Source organism: Pocillopora verrucosa, chromosome 6 (assembly GCF_036669915.1).
Source record: "Pocillopora verrucosa isolate sample1 chromosome 6, ASM3666991v2, whole genome shotgun sequence".
NCBI lineage: Eukaryota > Metazoa > Cnidaria > Anthozoa > Scleractinia > Pocilloporidae > Pocillopora > Pocillopora verrucosa.
Genome location: NC_089317.1, coordinates 19,449,300 through 19,469,581, shown reverse-complemented (window position 1 = coordinate 19,469,581; position 20,282 = coordinate 19,449,300). Strand labels below are relative to the sequence as shown.

At 37.8% G+C, this 20,282-nt stretch overlaps 1 protein-coding gene across 5 annotated transcripts in view; it reads right to left on the bottom strand.

The window, feature by feature from the left end:
- Window positions 1-15,366, bottom strand: part of LOC131794159 (dedicator of cytokinesis protein 11) — a 52,707-nt gene extending 37,341 nt beyond the window's left edge. Inside the window, exons 1-7 of one of the 5 annotated variants that reach the window (XM_066169227.1) lie at window positions 15,021-15,366; window positions 11,790-11,876; window positions 11,509-11,595; window positions 10,585-10,683; window positions 9,848-9,952; window positions 5,705-5,752; window positions 3,025-3,141 (exon numbers count right to left, since the gene is read on the bottom strand). In XM_066169227.1, the coding sequence (XP_066025324.1) occupies window positions 3,025-3,141; window positions 5,705-5,752; window positions 9,848-9,952; window positions 10,585-10,683; window positions 11,509-11,595; window positions 11,790-11,876; window positions 15,021-15,170 (693 nt within the window). In that variant the 5' untranslated portion in view covers window positions 15,171-15,366. Of the gene's footprint in view, window positions 1-3,024; window positions 3,142-3,713; window positions 3,890-5,704; window positions 5,753-8,067; window positions 8,539-9,847; window positions 9,953-10,584; window positions 10,684-11,508; window positions 11,596-11,789; window positions 11,877-13,814; window positions 14,135-15,020 lie in introns of those variants that run through there. The other 4 variants (XM_059111685.2, XM_066169229.1, XM_066169228.1 and 1 more) reach the window with 4 other exon arrangements.
- Window positions 15,367-20,282: the final 4,916 nt, after the last annotated feature.

Here is a 20,282-nt window from a genome sequence, read left to right as displayed (position 1 = left end):
TTAGCTAATGGAAGTCCTTGTCTGCTACTTTTCTCTCATTACTTCTGCTCTTATGAATTAAAATGATCTTGCAAAAATTAATTTTTATCAAGTTCTAGAAGGCATGAAATCTTGTGAACCAGAATACGATAGCATAATCTGGACAAAATGTACATTTAAATTTATTCAAGACTAGTTAACTTTGGAGACATGAAGGCAAATATTTAGCACTCTCCAATCATTTATTGTGAATCAGATTCTTATTTTTTTAAAACAGAGAGTTCAACTTTGGACCAAAAAAAGTACAAAATATACACTTAGATTTATTCAAGACTAGTTAAGTTTGGAGACATGATGGCAAATATTTAGCACTTTCCAACCATTTATTGTGAATCAGATTCTTATCTTTTTAAAACGGAGAGTTCAACTTTGGACCATTATTGCCAGAGACTAGAGACATTTCTCATCCCCAAATAGAAGAACTTTTTTCTCACAGCGAGAGTATCTCAAGTTTGCTCTATATCAGATGCCTGATCTAAGAAATACATGAGCTTTAGACTGAGTTGACCACTGTGATTATCTGATACAAAACAAGCAAGGTCACAAGCTGAAAACTACAGTGTACATGTACAGACAATAACCTTGTAATTACTGGTCTGTAAAAATTTTCATGAGGAGGTCATGCTCATGTTTATAAGATAAATGTTGTACAACAGCTAAAGGAATTTTATAAAGTCTATCCTTAGATTAACAAAGGGTAAAATTCTAACAAAAACACACAGTGGAAGTGATAAATGTAAAATTTTCAGACAAATGCGACAAAAATGATTAACCTAATATAGGTAATCAGTATCTTAATCATAAAATGTAAATTTTCCCAATTTGCTCTTTATTGAAAACAAAACCTATAAATTTGAATGATTTAAAGTAAATTTTTGGCTTTTAAATTTTAATGATATTTTTTTCTCAGAGCTGAACATAAAGAAGACACCTATACAAAGACCTTTGTATGAATTTCATAAATCTCTAACCACTAGACTTTAAATTCTGCACATGATACAGCTGAGTGATATTTCTCACAGACACTGGTTTCAAAAACATTATTCACACTGTCATCACCATGCACATATTTTGTGACTGAAAAATTGAAAGGTTAATCAGAAATTTTATAGCTTAGGTTAATTTTATCTACACTTTGAACAAACTTTTTTCCAAAGAGAATGCACTTAGTGAAATACGCCAGAATGAAAAACATTCAACCAGTATGCTTCATGAAGAAAAGAAAATCAGTAAACTAAGATATATCAGCTTAGACCCATCTAAGAGTTACAGAAATAAATAAAAAAATTGCTATGTATTCTCCATGGACAATAACTTCAAAAGAGGCCCAATAAGACAGCTTTTCCCTAGCCAGCTCCATGACAAACCTTGAAGACTTAATGGAAATTTCAAAATGTACAAACTTGTAAGAATGCCTCGGGCATGCCCTGTGATCAAATTCATAGCGACAATGCCGGAACGAATCTTCATACATGTATTTGTTTTACTCAAGTTCAAACAATAAAAGTCTTCACTGAACAGGTAGATTTTTGAAAAGATGCACGACTTTTGAATCTTTTTGGTTGGAAAATACCAGAAACTGCATGGAGATTTTAATAACGATTTGTTGACTTCTCATTACAAGAAGAGAAATCGAAAGCAGTGTTCCAACACCTGCTCAATTCAAGACTTGCAAAAAATCATTGACTTTAATTTACATGTCTCTTCAAAAACATTACGATAAGACACGTTTGTTTACGAAGGTTTTCTGTCTCCTCTATTTCAATTCAATTCCTATTAATTCTAACACAAAAACTTTATCGCCGAGATACTTTACAAGTATTGGCAAGGGTCATATTTTTTGGAATATTATTCAACCCACGATACCAACACAAATATTCATATAACATGTCACACAATTTTTCACAAAGAAATAAAATTGGTTTCCGAAAAAGCGTGATTTTTGGCTTAAGGAAAAGTCAAGAACTCCCAATTATACAAACCAAAAAATATAAATTAAAATAAGCGAACTGTAAATCATAAATCAAAACGAAGTTCATTTGGGAAATATTGACTCGCTGACGTCTGAAGTTGAAAAGATTTACTGGATGTAACTTGACAAATGAACTCGACGCGCATGAATAGATTTTGTTATTGATATAAAAGACAAATCAAACGAAAAAGAAAACCAGCACAAAGCAATTTGTTCTCGAAAAGATGACTTACTGTGATCTGAAAAAATTCATCCGGGTCTGGAAATTCCGACGACATTTGAGAGGACTTTTCGAGTTATTGATGCGCTGGAGACATAGTTTAGACGTCGCGAGCGTCAGTCACATTGAGTCGAATCATAAAATTTTAATATCCAACATTTGCCTGATTTGGAAACAAAATACTACTCAGCTCACAAAAACCCTGGGCTTACACATAATTAATTGTTAATTGAACATCAACAAACTCGATGTTTGCGATGGGAAACATCTCAAAATAGATGAAAATATGCAGTAATGTTTTCTAACTTTCGACGGATAATTTGAAATCCAGTTTTCGGTGAGGCTTTACAAATTTAAAAACAATGGACATCACACAGTATGTTCAGTGCAGCGTACATTCGCAACGGGCTCAGAACTCTTAAAAGCTTTGCGACATAACAGGCAGATGTACATTCATTTCCGTAATTGATGTTGCTGTTTTAGAAACATTATATTTGACTTAGGAAGTTCTTAGTTCCAAAGTGCTTTCAAGAATTACGGAGATAGATATCCTACACAAAGGCAGAATACGCCGAAGACACCACATCTTTTGTTTTTGTGTTTTAAAAACATCAATTTACACCTAGATTTCACGACATGGTCTTGCTGACAGACGACATTGACGAACATTTTACGATTACAAATTGCTTGATCATGCATGCACGAGACCCTCGTGGATTTTCGTGCGGCTTATGCAGAACCTATCTTGTGGTTAAATGCAACAACATTCACAAGTCAAAATACCACTTCTTACCACAACATCGTCCTCGGGAAACACCAACAAGATCTGTAGTGGATCTCTCAGAATTTGCGTCCGCTTTTGTACGATTTCATCTTCGTAGCTTATCGGTAGAATTCCGGTTACGACTTCCTGCAAAACACAACAAATTCCGCGGTTTCATCTTGACAGCAGAAAGAATGACATTAATCTATCAAAGATCTAAATTATCTACATGGAAAACCGCTCGATATCATAGACAACACTGCGGCTAGTTTGAGTCGTTTCTGTTTCATAATTAAGCTTCAGTATCCAGTCAGCGAGATAACTGAGTCAAAACAGTTGCTGAATATCACAACATTAGCGATAGATTTTTAGTAATAAACTAAAAAACATAAAGGCTAAATATCTTGCGAAAGTAAATACAAATCTTCCGATCTCAAAATTGTCTCTTTGTGGAGGTAATTGGTCGCTTTATAACAATTTTACAACGAATTGTTTTACTATCGATCCGAGTCGAGCTAAATAAAGGTTTCAATGCGCGATAAAGAAAAGTGCAACCCCATACACAAGCGCTTTCGAGACAGATAAAAGCCGAACAATATTCCATAAATACTGCTCGCTTGCAGAGAAGTTTGGACGTAACAACTCATTAGCGTGACTACCGTACGGAGATCAAAAAAGAAGGGAACACATTATAAAATCATTAGCCCTATCTCTCTCACCTTCAAAGGTCTCAAATTAAAAGTGCTTTCACTCGAAGTGAGAGACTTGATATCTACTGCAGATACCGTAGACTCACGATCCTTCCTGAGGGATTTGCTTATTTTTCTTTCCGACATTGTTCAGGGGGGCTTATGGTGAAGTGAAACCATCTTACACACGTCTCATCGGGCGGCCATGTTTGATTCATAAACTTGTGCCTCGTTTGCGAGTTGACAGCCAATGCAAAAGGTCAGCTGATAACACCACCCTCCCTTCCCACGTCACAATTTGTGAGGCCGACAAGATGGTGTTGATTTTTGGTCAAACCAGCAGGGAATCAAAGCAAAGTTAACCCAGGTCTAGTTTTTCAAAATATGTAAAGCTCCAAGACAAATCAAGTTGACTTGGAATTAAAAACTATCAAACGTCGGCTGTAAATAATCTAATAAATTTAAGTTGCCACCCCCCGATCTATGCACAAACCCAGGCCTGGCACAAACCATTCACGAGTTCTCGTCACGCGATGAAACTTGAGAAAAAACATGATCACAAATTATCATTTTGAAATGCCGTGTACGTGCTGTTTCCCCTTATCAGACGAAAGAAATGCTGTTATTATCACTAATTAGAAATTGGCAAAGAATCTTCATTGATGAATGAAACACACCAATCGAATCAATCGAATTTAAATGACGAGACAGTAAATAAAATCTAAGCAAACAAACAAACAGAAAGTTATAAAACCTCGTGGCTTGTCCCTTGAGAATAAGGCTGACAGAAAAACAAGTTGAATAGAGAACAGATATTTTTCTTTATTTTCTGCCTCCTTTCATTTTTTTGTTTTTGTTTTTGTTTTTTTGTAGCTGAAGAGAATGTGCTCTAAAACGATGAGCAGTACTCATTCCAATGGTATTTTTCAAGAGCGCTCTGCCTAGACATGGTAAACCGAGCCTACCACTAATCTGTTGAGCGGGAAAAAAAAGCATTTGTTTTCGTTTGTCTTGGAGAGATATCTTTAAAGGCTGGTTGACAAAGATCCGGAAATGAAGAATTTATTGACGTCTAAAATTGTTTACACTTCGCCGGAAGGGAAGCCGATAAAGATGGAATGCGAACTAAAATCACCTCTATGAGTTCAGAACGCGGGAACCAATGCTCAGCTTATCTATCCCAAGGTGTGTGTCAGAGAAGGAAATAAGTTCTCAAGATAACCTTCTACAAGAGAGGATAAACACTTTATCTCCACTTGCCTACTATTAGCACAGACAGACCACCCAATGGGTGCGACAGGACGGGCAAACTTCTCGAATATTCGAATATAAAGGTATTTATGATGGTTAAAAATAAAATCTTAATCTTTGTCAAAAAAAAAAAAAAATTCAAGAAAGCGCGACAAAATATTGGTGCCCTTAAAGTGTAGAAAGTTTTTGCCTTTGCGGGCTGTTTGACACGTCCTTTTGAGAATCTTTCGCGACTGCTGGTAACAGTTGCGAACGATTTAAGAGGATATGCCACGTCAGTGGCACCCATTGGGTGGTCTGCCTGAGCTATGTGCCTGAGATTTTGAGAGACCGCAAAACTAAAACGGTGCAAGAGTGAGCGGTTGGAAAAACGACCGCCGATGTTTTCGTCTGATCACTTGGCAGTCTTACCCCAAAACAACCTTAGTTTGAGATGATAGGAACGATAACGTCTGAAGCTGAAGGGTTTTACTCGTCTCTGGTCGTTTCTCTATTACTTAATCAAACGAGGGAAGCGCGTGAGAGCCGCGCGTAGGCGAAGGTTGTCTCCTTCTTTGAGGTATTTCAAGTCTCCCGCAACCACGCGACTGTGCATAAGAAATTAAATACAACTGGGGACGAGCCAGCTGGAGCGGCTGTTGAAACTAAGATTGAGACCACTTAGAGAGAAATGTGGCATGCAATATTCGTGCGCGAGGGTCGTGCGTGAGGTTTCTGTGACTTGCACGCGAGCAACCACTCTTTAAGAGAGAAAAATCTCAGTACTTTACCTTAAGCGCTGAATCCTGGCCATCCTGAATATTTTCCACAAGAAACACCTGAGTAAGGAAAGAAAAGTTATCAGGTAAGTTGCCGTTTTCATCAGTGGCGAAGTGAATACAAGAACAGTTAAATACTTTTGAATCTGCTGGTTAATTTATGTTTAGTTTAAGACTTCATATTGTAAACCTACTCGGACGAAGGGCTAACGCTCGAAACTTCAGCCTTTAAACTCTTTGCGGTGGCTAATTTACGTTTTCAACTCAGTTGTTAACATTAAATTACCTGAGATGGAAGTTGTCTAACAAATATACATGGTAAATCCCACCAGGGAAACTGATGAACTTGAGAGGTGCAGTCAACTTTTTGACAATCAGAATTGCCGTTTATCAGTCAGCTATGGACTAAAAATAACTAGGGCGTTTTTCGAGGCAAAAAAAAAAAAAAAACCAAATTCGTATCATAAAAAATTCCTATTGCAAAGTATTGAACAAAAATTCACTAGTTTTGTTAATTCAAGCATTAAACCAATGATCAAGGTCAGTGATATATCGCTTTTTGATCGCCGGGTGTTGTAAAACCAAATTCAAAGTAGATGTCACTCCAATGACCAACAAGAAGAAAAGGAAAGTCTGGGATCCCAAAGTTAAAAATTAGCAAACTGCCTGAAAAGCGGGATGATGTTGGAGGTTTATTTTTACATCTGGCCAGGTTGTTCGTAGGGTGGATAACGGTATCCAGAGTATACGTCTGTACCTGGTGGATGGCGCAGTATGTTTTGTGAACACTTATCTCCTAGATAACGACTTAACCGTTGGATAGCAGGGTAGCATTATCCCCCCCTTCAACCCTTTAGCTCTCAGGATCTGATAGTCAATTCTCTCCTCTAGGTGCTACAAATTTCCTTGTAAATTAGTTAAGAGAATTTGGTGTTAAATCAAGTCATCAAATTCTACCTAAGGAGTTCGAGTATTCTCATTACCTGTTTGCTGGACAATGTATGTATATTATGGGGGGCCTGGGCCCTGATTACTTGAGAATGACGTAATTTTCTCCTTTTCAGCAGTTCGCAGAGCGAAGTAAAGCAAAGCTAACACAATCACGAATTTCTTTTATCCCGCAATTGAAACTAGCTGTGTTTTAAAAGAAGCGAAGCGATAAAAGGTGTAAATGGTGAAATAATGATCGACAAATATCTGAATTGAAAAAATAGGTAGTCAAAACATTTTAAATAAATAAGTTATAAACAAATTATTGAACGAAGATAAGCTGGGGTGTTGGTGAAATTAGTTGAAAAAACCTCAAAGTAATACGAGAAGATAGCTGGTGATTCTTACACAGGAGTTGTTTCTGACATTCTAGGGGGAAACACTGTAACAACCTCTCACAAGTGCTGTCTGCTAGAAATCAGAAAAGCTCCACAAAAGGCTTTTTTAAAACTTGTTTTGAAAAATAAAAATGACCACCCGATTTTCAAATTTATAATGCAACGCGTTTTTCGCAAGTGCTGTCTGCTAGAACTCGGAAAAGCTCCACTAAAGGCGATTTGTAAAACTTGTTTTGAAAAATAAAAATACTACCCGATTTCCAAATTTACAATGCAACGAGTTTTTTGCCAGTGCTGTCGGCTTGAGCTCGGAAAAGCTGAACAAAAGGCGATTTTTAAACCTTGTTTTGAAAAATTAAAATTACGATTTCCAAATTTCCTTAACTTTGCGGCACTTTGGAAAACTTTGAGAAAAAATAGGAACATTCACACGACAAAGAGCTCCAGTGACTCTCTGAATACGGGCCCTGTCTTACATAACTTATTGGACTGACTCAGAAAGAAACTACGGAGCTCCGCTTCTCATTAGACTTCTCTGCTTCCGAAATAAATCTACGGAGGAACCCAAGCCTCTAACCTTCAAATTTATGCTCAGTAGTCTGCGTCGTAACTTAAAAGAACAAAGTCATCGGTGGGAAAGCAAGCGGGACTAATTATTCTCCTTTCACAGTAAGCGGAATCTGCCTTTATGTAATAAGTGCGTAAACAAATAATGTTATGATACGGTATCTATGTTGTTACGTTACAGTGATTGAGTCGTAACAATGGTTAACTAGTTGCAAATGAGGCGTTTTACGCGTTCAAAAGTGACTCTTTTCTGTATTTTAATTAAGACCAAGAGGGGCTTTGAAGTTGAAGTCACGTAAGTCATTGAATATTTGTATCACTTAGTCCAATGGTCACGAAGGTTGCCGGAATTAATGTACGAGTGTATCAGAAATGAAAATCCCTATTAAAATTACAGTATGATTGTATCGACGTTTCATAAAAAAAGTCTACATATAAAAGAAAGAACTGAAGGCTATAAATGTAACTGACTGTTCTTACCGTTTCATTTTCTCTACTTTTCGATTTCGTTCGTCTTGAATTTAATTTTGGACTGCTTGAAGTAACTTTGGCGACAAAGTCTGTCTTGGCAAGCTTGGACAAAAGATCAAAAGCCTTTTCGGAGGTGAATGGAGAACGAGGTCGCGAAATCTTTCGCTTCGCCGATTTCAATGTAGAATTTTCATTCAGAACTGGTTCGTCGCGACCACTTTCCGATGAAAAAATCGAGGGAGGCGAAATTTGGACGTTGTCATCGACAGCGCTATGTGAATTGCCGCGTGGTTTCTGAGGAATATTTTTGAAGATGGAAGTGTCGGAGTAAGAACGAGACTTGATGCCGACTGCCGGAGAAGGAACAGCCAACAGAGAACCTTCATTACAGGTGCCATTTTCGCATTCCTCCATAGCTTTCTCTGCTTATTTCCTCGTCTCCTGGCGCGAGGGTTTTTGTAATCGGATCATAAACGAGATGCAAAATCGTGGATGTTTATCTACAGTTTCATGGAGATAAGTCTTTTCAACGTTATGATTTATGACAAACACTTCACAGTTTGTCAATATACATCAAAAGGCATGGATTAATAAGCGGAGGGACCAATATTAGTGGACAATGAGAACAACAAATAGAAACAGGTCAAACATAAGTCTTGCTGACTTCCTCTTCGCTTCATCAAAGTATTGCGCTCTGGCAAGCTTATCTCATGTTCCGCGACCACACTCTGACGTGTGTTGTTTTCTTCTTGGTGAAAGGCTAAATTTGGAATGAAAACTTTCGTAGACGGATAAATAAACAAACTTGGCCAAGTCGTGAAAGTTTCCATTAAAAATACCACCTCTGGTTTTGTTTTTGTAAGTTCAAGAAAAAAAATTACAGAATTTATTTAAGAGTAATTTGTGATGAGCAATAAGAAGCGGAAATGGAAAAAAGAATCACCTTAAGTTCATAATTATATTTGCTCACAAGAAAGCCCTAATTCTTTCTTTTCAAACTAAATTAAAAATTTACAAGTTTAAGAATGATGGTGGAGAGCATATGACCTTTAAAATCCCCACTCATACCCTTGTCATGTTTTATTAACGCGAAATGAAAGTTTGCGGTTGAACGGTTATTTCGGGATTCATGTCTAGATGGAGCGTGATTCACATTAAATGTGACGCGTTTATGGTAAAAAAAGTACTTAGACTGACAGGCGTCTGTGTATTGTGTTCTGATTGGCAAGTTGATTGAAAAATACATATTAATATTTTTTAAAGATTGTGCTAATTATTCAAATGAAAAGTTATTGGCCAGCTTGAATTGTTTGAATGATATTATGTTAAAAATCAAAGTGAACGAGGCGTTAAAGATACAGTTCTGATACTTGTTGTAATAGTAGTGGTAGTGGTCTATATTAACTCTTCTCATCGAAGGTTATTCTGATTTGATTTAAAAAACTTTGCGGGGGACTTTGGCTAGACTGTATTGAGCAGTTTACAATTTTTTTTTAAAGAAGATATTTGCAAGTGTCTCAGTTAAATTATTTTGGCAAAATAACGCTTAGTACAAGAAGAGGCCAGTTTCGAGCACATTTCGATTAAGTGCCGCAAATCCCTAACAAAAAAACAGTAACAATCCAGAACAAGGGGAAATATTTCATAAAGAGCCAAAGAGAGTTTAAGGCATGAAAAAGCAAAGTTTGACTGTCTTCTTGTCTAATTATTTTCTGTTTGTGCGTCTAGTGATGTTTTTTTTTAACGTCAAAAATTTTCGTATTGCAAGTAAATAAAGATGATATCTTACCGTAGGAGTTCGAGTACAATCCGGCGTCTTTTGCTGTTTTTGTAACTTCTTTTTCTCAGACTTCGGTGTGTCCTGAAGTTTGTCACCAAGGCTTTCAGAGTCTTGCTAAAAGAAAATAATTTTTTTTGTGAAAATAATTTCACAACTGACACGTTCTTTGCGCTTCTTTTGTCGGAGACTTTAAGTAGTTTTGATTTAAATCTCACATTCTATGTCAGTTGGTCGCTTCAACTCTATCTAACTTCACAAAGTGTTATCACTGTTTATTACATCCATTTTGAAATTACTGGTGATCCTTGTAATCTGATTGGCTCTCATTGGTGCGACTTATTCACGAATCGAATCACTTTTTTACTCTGAATCATATCTTTTTCCAAGCCAATAAGGAGGCTTCAGTAAAAATACAACAACCAATCACTTGCGGGAAAACGAAAAACAAATTTTGCAACGTTCTGCAAACCAACTCACCGCTAGATCGATAAAACATTTGCGCAGACTAAGACATCTTGTATCTAAGCGATAGAATTTTGCGATTTCAAAATGAGTGTAGTAAAGTGGCGATTGAACTTCGTGTCGTGCAAATTTGGTCTGAAATCATTCCTTTGTTCTCAAATCAAGCATACGATTTCAGATTAAATTGCATACCACTCGGTTCAATTACCATCATCAAACAATATTGCACACGGGAAGTTGCCACAACAAAACAAACTCAAGACGAAATATGAAAACAAACTTACTGTTTTACCACTACTGCCGAATTTCGGGAGGAAAAAAGGACTTCTTTTCGGCTCTTGTCGCGAGCTCAGAAGGTTCTCGGGATCTAATTCCACCTGATCCTGCACGAAAAGCAAACGTAGAAGTTTACATCTGCTAAAAGTTATTAAGTTTTTAATCAGAGTAAATTACCGGCCCATTTAGTTATGTGTATTATTTCTTGATTCGGCTCAGGCGTTCCTCTCAACGTTGCCATTAGTAACCGCTAGTCCTGTCCCAATTGTGCTCGTATAAATGATGCATGAGGAGTGGCTCACTGGAATGCCAAGATCGTTGCTAAAAAAATTGCCAAAAATCCAAAAAGTTGCTTACTAAATTTTAAAAGTTGCCACTCAAATTTGTTGATATTTTTTTGCTTATATAAACGTTAATTAAAAGCTTTAGTATTCGTTCTTTAAAGTAATTATCAACATTGCTCCAGAAAAGTAGCAGAAACTTAGCTTTAAGGAGTTGCCCGCAAATGTGGGCTAAACTCTTGAGTCTAACAGAACCAAACACCAAGCAATACGCTAGGTTCATTTGCGTTTATAAGGTTGATGATCATTCAAGAAATTTGCATGAATTGAAGTTTTCTATTAAATCGTTGACTTCTTCGTGCTTGATATGCGCTCTAAACCTTTATTTTGCTCAAAATTGCTTAGAGAAGCTAAAATTGCTCAAGGTTGCCAGAACCGCAAAAGGTTGTTCCAAACGCCAAAAGTTGCTCAAAAGTTGCCTCACACAATTGGGACAGGTCCAATAACCGCCCATGCGTGTGGTATGAGGTGTGAGGTGTGAAGACGCATGGAGAGAGAAATAAAGAAAAACGGCCAAGTCGCAAAGTAAATAAAGAATTTATGAACCAGTTTATCAAACAAGCACACAAAAAATGGTACGTTTTTAACTACCTTGCTCTTCTGTCGTTCATGTTTTATCTTCCTTTCCGATTTTGGACTGGTTGTTTTTTGCTGCAGGTCACTAGAATTTGCGGAGTCCTAAAAGAAAAATTATGGATAATAGCTTCATCGTCAATATTCCCTTTCTACCATTGTTCTCCTTTCTAAAAAGAACCTCAATTTCGAATTGAGGTCTGTTCATCATTTTCTTTTTAATGTGGACAATTAAGGGAACAAACAAACCAACAGACAAACTGATTGGAAAATTGTCAATTCACTAAAACAAAAGTTACCTTGTGTTTATGGTCGGCTTTCTTTTTCTGCACTTTAGGGCTGGGTACGATTTCCGTGAACCCGTTCCGGTCCATAGCGATACCTTCCTACACAATGAAGAAACAGAAAATTTCAAATACCACAGCCTTTGCATGGTTAGCTGGTGGCATTATTGACGAAAACCCACTCATTCTCTGTCTTTCTTTTCATTAACAACAGCAAGTAACCATTCATTTTCCAACAGTGTACATATTGACAGCACTGAGGAAGAAAACTATTTAATAAAATAAATAATTAATAGAACAATTTCCTGATATCTTTAAGATCTGATTGATTTTAAAAATTCTGCAAAAACATGATGATCAGCTTGGTGAGGTAAGAGGTTCGCAATGGCTCACAACGTTTGGTCGTTTTGCCTCTTTTCGGCTTTGGATGGGGATTAGGCTAGTGCTGACACCTTAACAGACCGAAGAAATTCCTTGCTGAGTTAAACCAATTACACCTTACTCAAAATGATCGCTTATGCCAGGAATTATCAAGTCGTTGGTTAGTATCGCATGCATAGACAACGAGCTGTTTTATTCTGTAATCCCAAGAACCGTCGAATATCTACAAAGGAAAGTTTCAGACAAAGTTTACCATTCAAACGAGGGATACGTTAATGACCTACCGAAACTCTTCAAATGCAAAATTACACGAAGAAAAGACAGACTTCTTGTTGTTGTTGACAATCTATGTTTAGACCTCTCCTTTAGATAGAGTAGATTTCTCTCCCTCATTGAGGGCGGTAAAGGGGTGGTTGAAATGGGGAGAAGACCATAACCAGCGTTATTCAATCAGAACATTTCGACCTTCGATCGTATTTAGAATGAGAATAATACTTTAAAAACAGTACGACTAAAGCAAAACAAAACAACAACCTAACAGAAGGACGAGAAACGAACACATAACGACAACAGGACAACAACAAAGCAACAAAAACAACCTCAATAAATAAATGAAAATTCTTAGCTGGGATAACTGACCTTGAACTTACAAAAATACACTCAAAATGGTTGTGTTAATAAAAACTAGAGATGCTTAACAGCCTAACCTTAAGGTCAAACCAAAATACGAGTTGCTTCGCCTCCAGATCCATAAATTTGATCACGAGTTCTTTTTTCGATTCCCAGGTGTCGGTCCCTGGGGACCTTAGACACCTCTAAATCCTCTGTTAATTATCAGCACGCAATCAAGAAAATCTAACAAAGATGTATTTCGGGACAGAATGTGAAGACGGGGCATTCAATTGAATCGAAACAAAACAAACAGTACACGTTTTTTTCTCTTCTCAAGAGGTTAACAAAATATTTCTTTCCGCTCCATTTGAAGAGCATAATTATTCTTAAAGGCAGAGGAACATTGTGTTTTCTAAGAAATGTTTCTCAAGGTAGAGTGTTCTAATAAGTGTCACAGAAGTAAATTAGGGTTATAGTGGGAGGGGGAACACTTGGTTGGATGATAAGATTTTGTGAAATTAAAACTGCGTTACATTCTTAACGTTCTCAACAGTCTATCATTATACCTCTAACAGTTAACACCTCAAGGATTTTGAAGTAACTGTGGATCATTTCAGTCGATTTCCGCGGAGCTTCTGCTCGATGTTTTGCAATTTTCGCTCGTGACGTGTGTTTTAAAACATAATCCTTAAAGAAATGACCTCCAACCGGATCCCTCGAGGTGGAAATGTAAGTGAGAAATATGAAATATTGAAGCCGAATTTTGCTTCAGTTTATGTGTTTGTAGACTATAACTGTATCACAACGTGTTATGATCACTATTAAGTTTGATTTGGCATGATAGGTGCGATCGAAAAGCCCCATAAGAGTGGTGCGGCAATTGTTGTAACGGAGATTGATTAAAAAACAATTAACATCGCTGGAATTGCTAAGCGATTAACTTGATCAAGATTGCTTGTTACGAAATACCGAGCTTGAATCGCCAAAAAACCGTGACAAGCACAACTTATTTAAAGCAGTCTCTTAACTCTAGATAGTAGCACTTACTTTTCTATGAGTCCTTCAGTATATTCCTAAGATCTCTTGTGAGCGCAGTGAATCAAACTTTACCGCTTTTTTGACATCTCTTGCAGTCGCGTCGGGTCGTGGGCGCATAAGTCACTTGATTTGATCATGCGTTTCGTGATACCCGACTAACAATCCTGTTTGCTCGTCGTAACCTGAGCACGATTTTCGAACCACTCGACCTTTTAAATCAGAAATCAGCCTTGATTCTTTCTAGTATAGCCTTTCAAAAGCCCAAAAGAGGCTACATTCGTCTTAAAGTTCAAGATTTGTGGACCATTTCTGAGAATCGCCACCTCGGCCTCCCCACCGAGGAACTGACGACAAATGAGATGTCTATCTTATGACGCAACGCGAGGCATTTATGAAAATGAATACTGAAGGTATTTATTTACGTAAATTCTCCGCACAGAGAAATGCCTTAAAATTAATTTAACCGATGTCTCACAAAAATCTCTCCTAGCATAGATTTTATTTCGAGTGATAATCTATAAACCCGGCTGAAATTATATTGCCATCTGGTTTAATAAGCTGTCCATCAAAACGATGCTTACGTGCGAATGCAGATTTCTTTTATCTAAAATTTTTTAAAAAAATAAATTTAATGGGCCCCAAAATTGGTCTGTTAAATGACACAGTGACTAAGTTGATTATGTCAGATCTCCTCACGAAAGGCCAAAATGAGATTACTCGGCTAAGAGTAGAAAGATCTGCGTATGAGTTAAAGTATTTTGGTCTAATATTAATTACATTGGCATCAAACAATTATTTAGGAACATTACAATGTTTCGCGATCTCCGCAGACAAATGCCTTTAAAATCTGGTCAGAAAATGCCGAATTTTAAGAAAATCGCTCCAAATTGTTGTGACAATCGGAAACTCTAACAAAACGAAATTATGCTAGAAAGCCGAATTAGCAAGGCTGATAATGGCTTATTCACTTGAATACTGACAGAGTTATACCCTTGTCAGGCTACAACTTGGCTGAAATTGTGCTTAACTTTTACAAGCTGTTATTTAAATCAACTATTCGGTGAGTGCCTGTGTTCGACTATTCCACACAAGTTTTCGTGACTGTATAAAGTTATCATGAATCTTTACAAATATACCTAACTATATGTAATGACCAAACAATTTTCCTCATAACTTAAAATGACGTTAAATTAACCAAATCATTTGCTGGCTCACCTTTATCTTTAATAACGTGTCAGGGCTAAAAAATATATCTCCTTCGTTTCTTTCTTCATGGAGAGAAGGATTCGGAGAAGAATTTCGTCGAAAGGTTGGAATCTTTAGACGTGGCATGGCAGTGCGATGTTTTTCTGATTTCTCCGCCATTTCGTTTACCCTCAAATGAACAGCTAATCAGGAGACTCCATGTTCATTCTAACTTCCCATGTGTTTCTTCATTCGACATCATGATCTGGTTAAAACTCTTCGTGATAAATTGATCCACCAGGCTATTTTAAGAATTATGAGAACTGTATCGAAATCTTATCCCAGTCCTTTTGCTGTTCGCTCTTTCTCCCGCATGGCCTACGACTTAATATTCACCCCTCTTAGAGAGAGGCGATATTCAGCAAACCGGATATATGTTGATATTGTGGTCAGTTTTGCTCTTCTTTATTTGAATTCAAAGTCATGTAAATAGGATACAGTTTTGAATTAATAGAGATAATCATTAACATAATTGTTTACCACAAAGAGCATTGTAGCGTTACTGATCAGTCAGCTCTTTCGGCAGGAGAGACCATTTACCACAGTGACCGCCGAAAAACCGGCCATCTAACATCAAACAACACTGAAAACTTGTACCAAATGTTCAGATAGCACCCTTTATTTGCCAATATTAAGAAGTTTTATCTATCCAGGTGTTTCTTCAACGAGGAAATGTAATTTTGATTCCAAAGATTCACAAACATATGAAAGGGTAAGGGTTTATGGTATAAGGTGCTATAAAAATAGACCATCTTAGACTTTTTCCATTTCTCCGATGAAATTTGCTGCATTGGCTTAAAAAATTCCTCGCGAGCTTCTTAAACACTAATTGCTTATGGGAGTGTTATTGGTTTATTTTTATGATAAATGAGTTTGTCATAATTTCAATGGCCAATTTGAAGAAGGGGTCCCTAACCGATATTGTTTGGTTAGCTCCAGACCAATTTGGGGTTAAGATGTTTCAGCCCGTGGAGGGGAGGGGGGTGGCTTTTTCATCAGATTCATCAGCAAGTGTACGTCTACAAACGCAAATGTCTCTTCAAATGATTAATGGACAAGAGAGGTAACTAAAATAAATCACTCGAGCTGAATCAGTTGCTAATTCCTGTCTCCGGCATTGATGGCAGGTCTGAAAAAGGGTGTAGGTTTCAATTAAGGCATAGTTTGAAATAGGATGCGGAAAATAGCATGCTCGGATCAGAAATAGTATAAAAGAATTTGAGGACTGGCGACACACCCCTAGCAAGAATTTCGATTTCTGTCGCACCATCTCTACCCTATATATTGCAATTAGTGTATGATATTGGCGATAGGCGAACAACACAGACCTTTTTCTGTCACGTCCGAATCGGAAAGATTTGTAAATCAACTAAACCTTCTGAAAGAGTAAACGAGACAATGTTTAGTAGGAGGTCTACGAAAATCACATGTAGCTTTTCTTTTGAGTCGATACATGCACCTGCCCGGATAAAATTCCGGTAAAACAACTAAGATCAAAATTTTGAGATGTGTTTATTGTTTTAGGTCACAAACAGAATTCAAAAATACAGTCGGATCTCATATAAGATCTGATCGTTGTGTTATTATTATATATTATTATTATTGTTATTACCATTAAATTAACTAGGTATGTAGGTCATGTATCCTTTTGTGTCACATTGCTTTTATGCTGTCTTCAACAAAAATCACGATTTAATAAGATTGTACACGTCTTTTTTCCTCAACGAACCAATGCAACATGGACGCATGTTTTATTTTCTTTTTACCTTACAGCCTATTTCCAACTTTTTCATTACTTTAAAACACGACGGCTTATTTTTGTTGTACAATCCGGACTATTCCACCCTATACTGGATTTATTTCGCCAGCACTGATAGAAGAACTAGGGAAGCTAATAACTGCTATTTTAATGAAATTGCAGCTGAAGCCCTCTGCGCCAATTACAAAAATAACCTTTCCATCGATATGCTTGTCAACCTAAAATAGGCAGTGGTGCGAGGTTGTTTTCTGGGACTTTCTCTTTGCTACGTGTTAGGTATTTCTGATTTGTCTCCTAAATGTCTTTATGCGGAAAGGGAGATAATTCTAGCACAAAGAGAAACCTTTGGACTTCTTTCGGAATCTTTTGATTTGATTAAAGTGAGGGAGACTGGCATCTTGCCAAACAAACTGAAGCTAGCGATCACACTAAGCCCTGTTTGTTTTGGTGGAGATGGAGTGAAGTGGTAAACACAAAATTTTGCATTTGCTTAGGGCCTGGACGTACTGGACTGACAAATTTGTTTGGCCCTACAAAAAATCTCGACAAAATTTGTCTCTGCGAAATTTTCTATTTGTCAAGCGTGGGCGCACTGAGACACAGCAAAATATTTGTTACCCACATGTGTCAATCACATGAGACAAGAGCCTCCATCGCAACGTTCGAAGATTTTTCGGATCTATCAAACATAGCAGGCGTCATCGATGGGACACATAAAAATAAAGGCCCCAAACAAAGCGCTGTCGACTACTTTAGCCGATATAAATTGAACAGTACTTGGCCCTGGAGATGCAGCTGGAACGTAAACTTGGGAACCGTAATAGTTGTATTCTGAGTAAGGATCGTTATGCAGCATTCCAAGGTACGAATCTTCCATCTTCACCGTTGATTGCCGCGCAACTAAGAAATAATTTCGGTGGGCTTCGGATTAAAATACTCTGACTAAAAGGATAGATAAAGTTTTCTTGATTGACATTTTCCTTCAATCATGGCCCGTGAATTGACAAATCTGTCAGATTTCATGCCTGACAAAAATTTTTCCTGCTCCGAGGCAGGACGATGGCGTCTTGAAGTTTGGTAAGCCTTGACAAAATTTGGTAGGGAACTGGTGACAGATTTTTTTTTCGTAAAATAAACAAAATTTGCCTTATTTCAATTCCTATCTTAGATCACGACTCATGCACGAGTGGGTGTGCGGCTCGAAATAGGAGCCTGAGTGTTTGATGCCGTCCTTTCGGGCTGAAAACATTTTGTGTGCCGCTGTGTGATACGAAAACCCGAAAAACCAAATGTAAAAAATGGAAACGTATTCCCCATCCAAATACACGCGCACGGCATGGCCTCTGGGGGTTGTAGGTAAAACAGGCTAATTAACATGCAAGAAAAAATTTTAAAGTAAAGCTTGAAAAGTTCGAGAGTAGAGATGAATACATAACAAATGTCAAACCTTATCGACGCCCTACAACAAAAGACGCAATTAACGCCATAGAGGCCCATGTGCTCACACGCCGATAGGAAAATATTTACCTCCTCTGTCACTGCCACTTGAATTTAAGTTCCGCTGAATGTTTTTACATGTAAGCAAAGCTTGAAGTCGAATTAAAAAGAAGCGCTCCTTTTTTACGTAGCGGGCCATGTAGTCATTTCAGTTTCTCAGCGAATTATAGGGTGGTGTCGTTGGGATGCAGAAGTATCTCTCAAGCAAGTTACACGTGTAAATTGTGCACATGTCTTCTTTTTTGCTCTTGAAGTGCGAGTCTTCATATTATTGAACCAAATCTAGCTTTTATAAATTGATTTTTGTTTGCTCAAACGTCTCGGCAATTCAGGGACATTTCTGGAAAAATCCTCATTGGCTGAAGGCGAGAATATCGAACAATAATGATTGACAATTGTTGAAAGGCTGCGATGAAAAATGTTTTTAAATGATGTCAAAGCTGACCATTATCTGTTTTTCCTTGAAAAGCTGAACTTGCAAAGACGAGTGGATAATTTATATCTTCATTTTTGTTGCGTTGGGATTTAAAACGCCAATTTTTCCTTGTGAAAATTGGACGACTTGGTTATTTGAGAGCTTTTGAAACAAAAAAGTGATGTTTTTTCCTTCTTTAGACCGAACATTACGTATGTAAGATACATGAGATACGGAAGGGATATGGAAAATTTAACAACCAAAGAGCGCCAACTTTTCCACTCGCTCGAAGGTTTTATGTGCATGTCTAGAAATTCATCCGCCACAGACGTATATCTAGAGAGATTTCTTGCCGTGTTTAACTTTCTCTTTTCTATCATTGCATCACTTGGAAATCTCTTGATTCTCGTTGCACTTCCAAAGACCTGTTCTCTTCACTCGCCGTCGAAGATCTTGTATCGCTGCTTGGCAACTACCGACTTTTGTGTTGGAGTCGTGGCACAACCAGCATTCGCCGTGCAATTGCTGTACAACAACGGAGAGCGACAAGAATTGTGTTACATGTCCCTCCGATTGTGTTTCTGTGCTGGGGTAATTCTTTGCGGCGTTTCCATGACAACACTAGCAGCTCTAAGCGTGGACAGACTCCTCGCATTGCTGCTGACGTTGAGATACAGACAGATTGTAACCACGGCGCGTGTAAGAGCAGTTCTCGGTAGCTTTTGGATCACGAGCGCATTCGTGAGCACCACGTATTTTTGGAATGACAACGTTACCACGATCATAGGTTGCACTGCACCTTTCATTTGTTTATCAATCTCGGCACTGTCTTGCGCGAAGATGTGTCAATCTCTCAGACGACGTCACGTCCAAATAGCCTGCAAAGATAAGAATATCCCTATAAATATAGCACGTTACAAGAAGACAGTGTCTACAGCGATATACATTCAGCTGTTCTTTGTAGTTTGTTACCTTCCGTACGGTATCGTTACAACTGTGTTGGCTGTGAGTGGATTAAAACCATCTTTGGTTCTACCTTGGGCATCGAGTTATTGCCTTCTCTTGATCAATTCGTCCATAAATCCGTTTCTTTACATCTGGAGGATCAGGGATGTACGACAAGCAGTGAAGAACACAATCAGATGGAATAACTAACAGAGATTTATGTAAGAGGGGCTGTGCTTATTCATTGTCGTAAAATGCAGTGATAACGAGGTGTTATCCTTTTTCTCATGACGCCGTCACTTCTGATGTGGAACACATCGTTCGCGAGCGAAGAGTTGCTCGCCGGGTACTTGAAAAGATTCATGCTTCGTTCAGATTGGTTGGTTTTCAAAAGTTTTGACTGGCGCTATTTAGTGATGTGTTCCCACGACGGTCACCGACGGTCGTCGACGGTCGATCGGCACTCGTGCTGTTGTATTTAGTTCTCCATTGTGCACGGGCATCAATGCTTCCAGGATTTCTGTTCAACCTGTTTATTATTTCTATTCTAACTATTGATGTTGATAGGTTGAAGTTTTATGCCGATAGTCTCCCTTAGTATGTGTCTGTGTCTCTG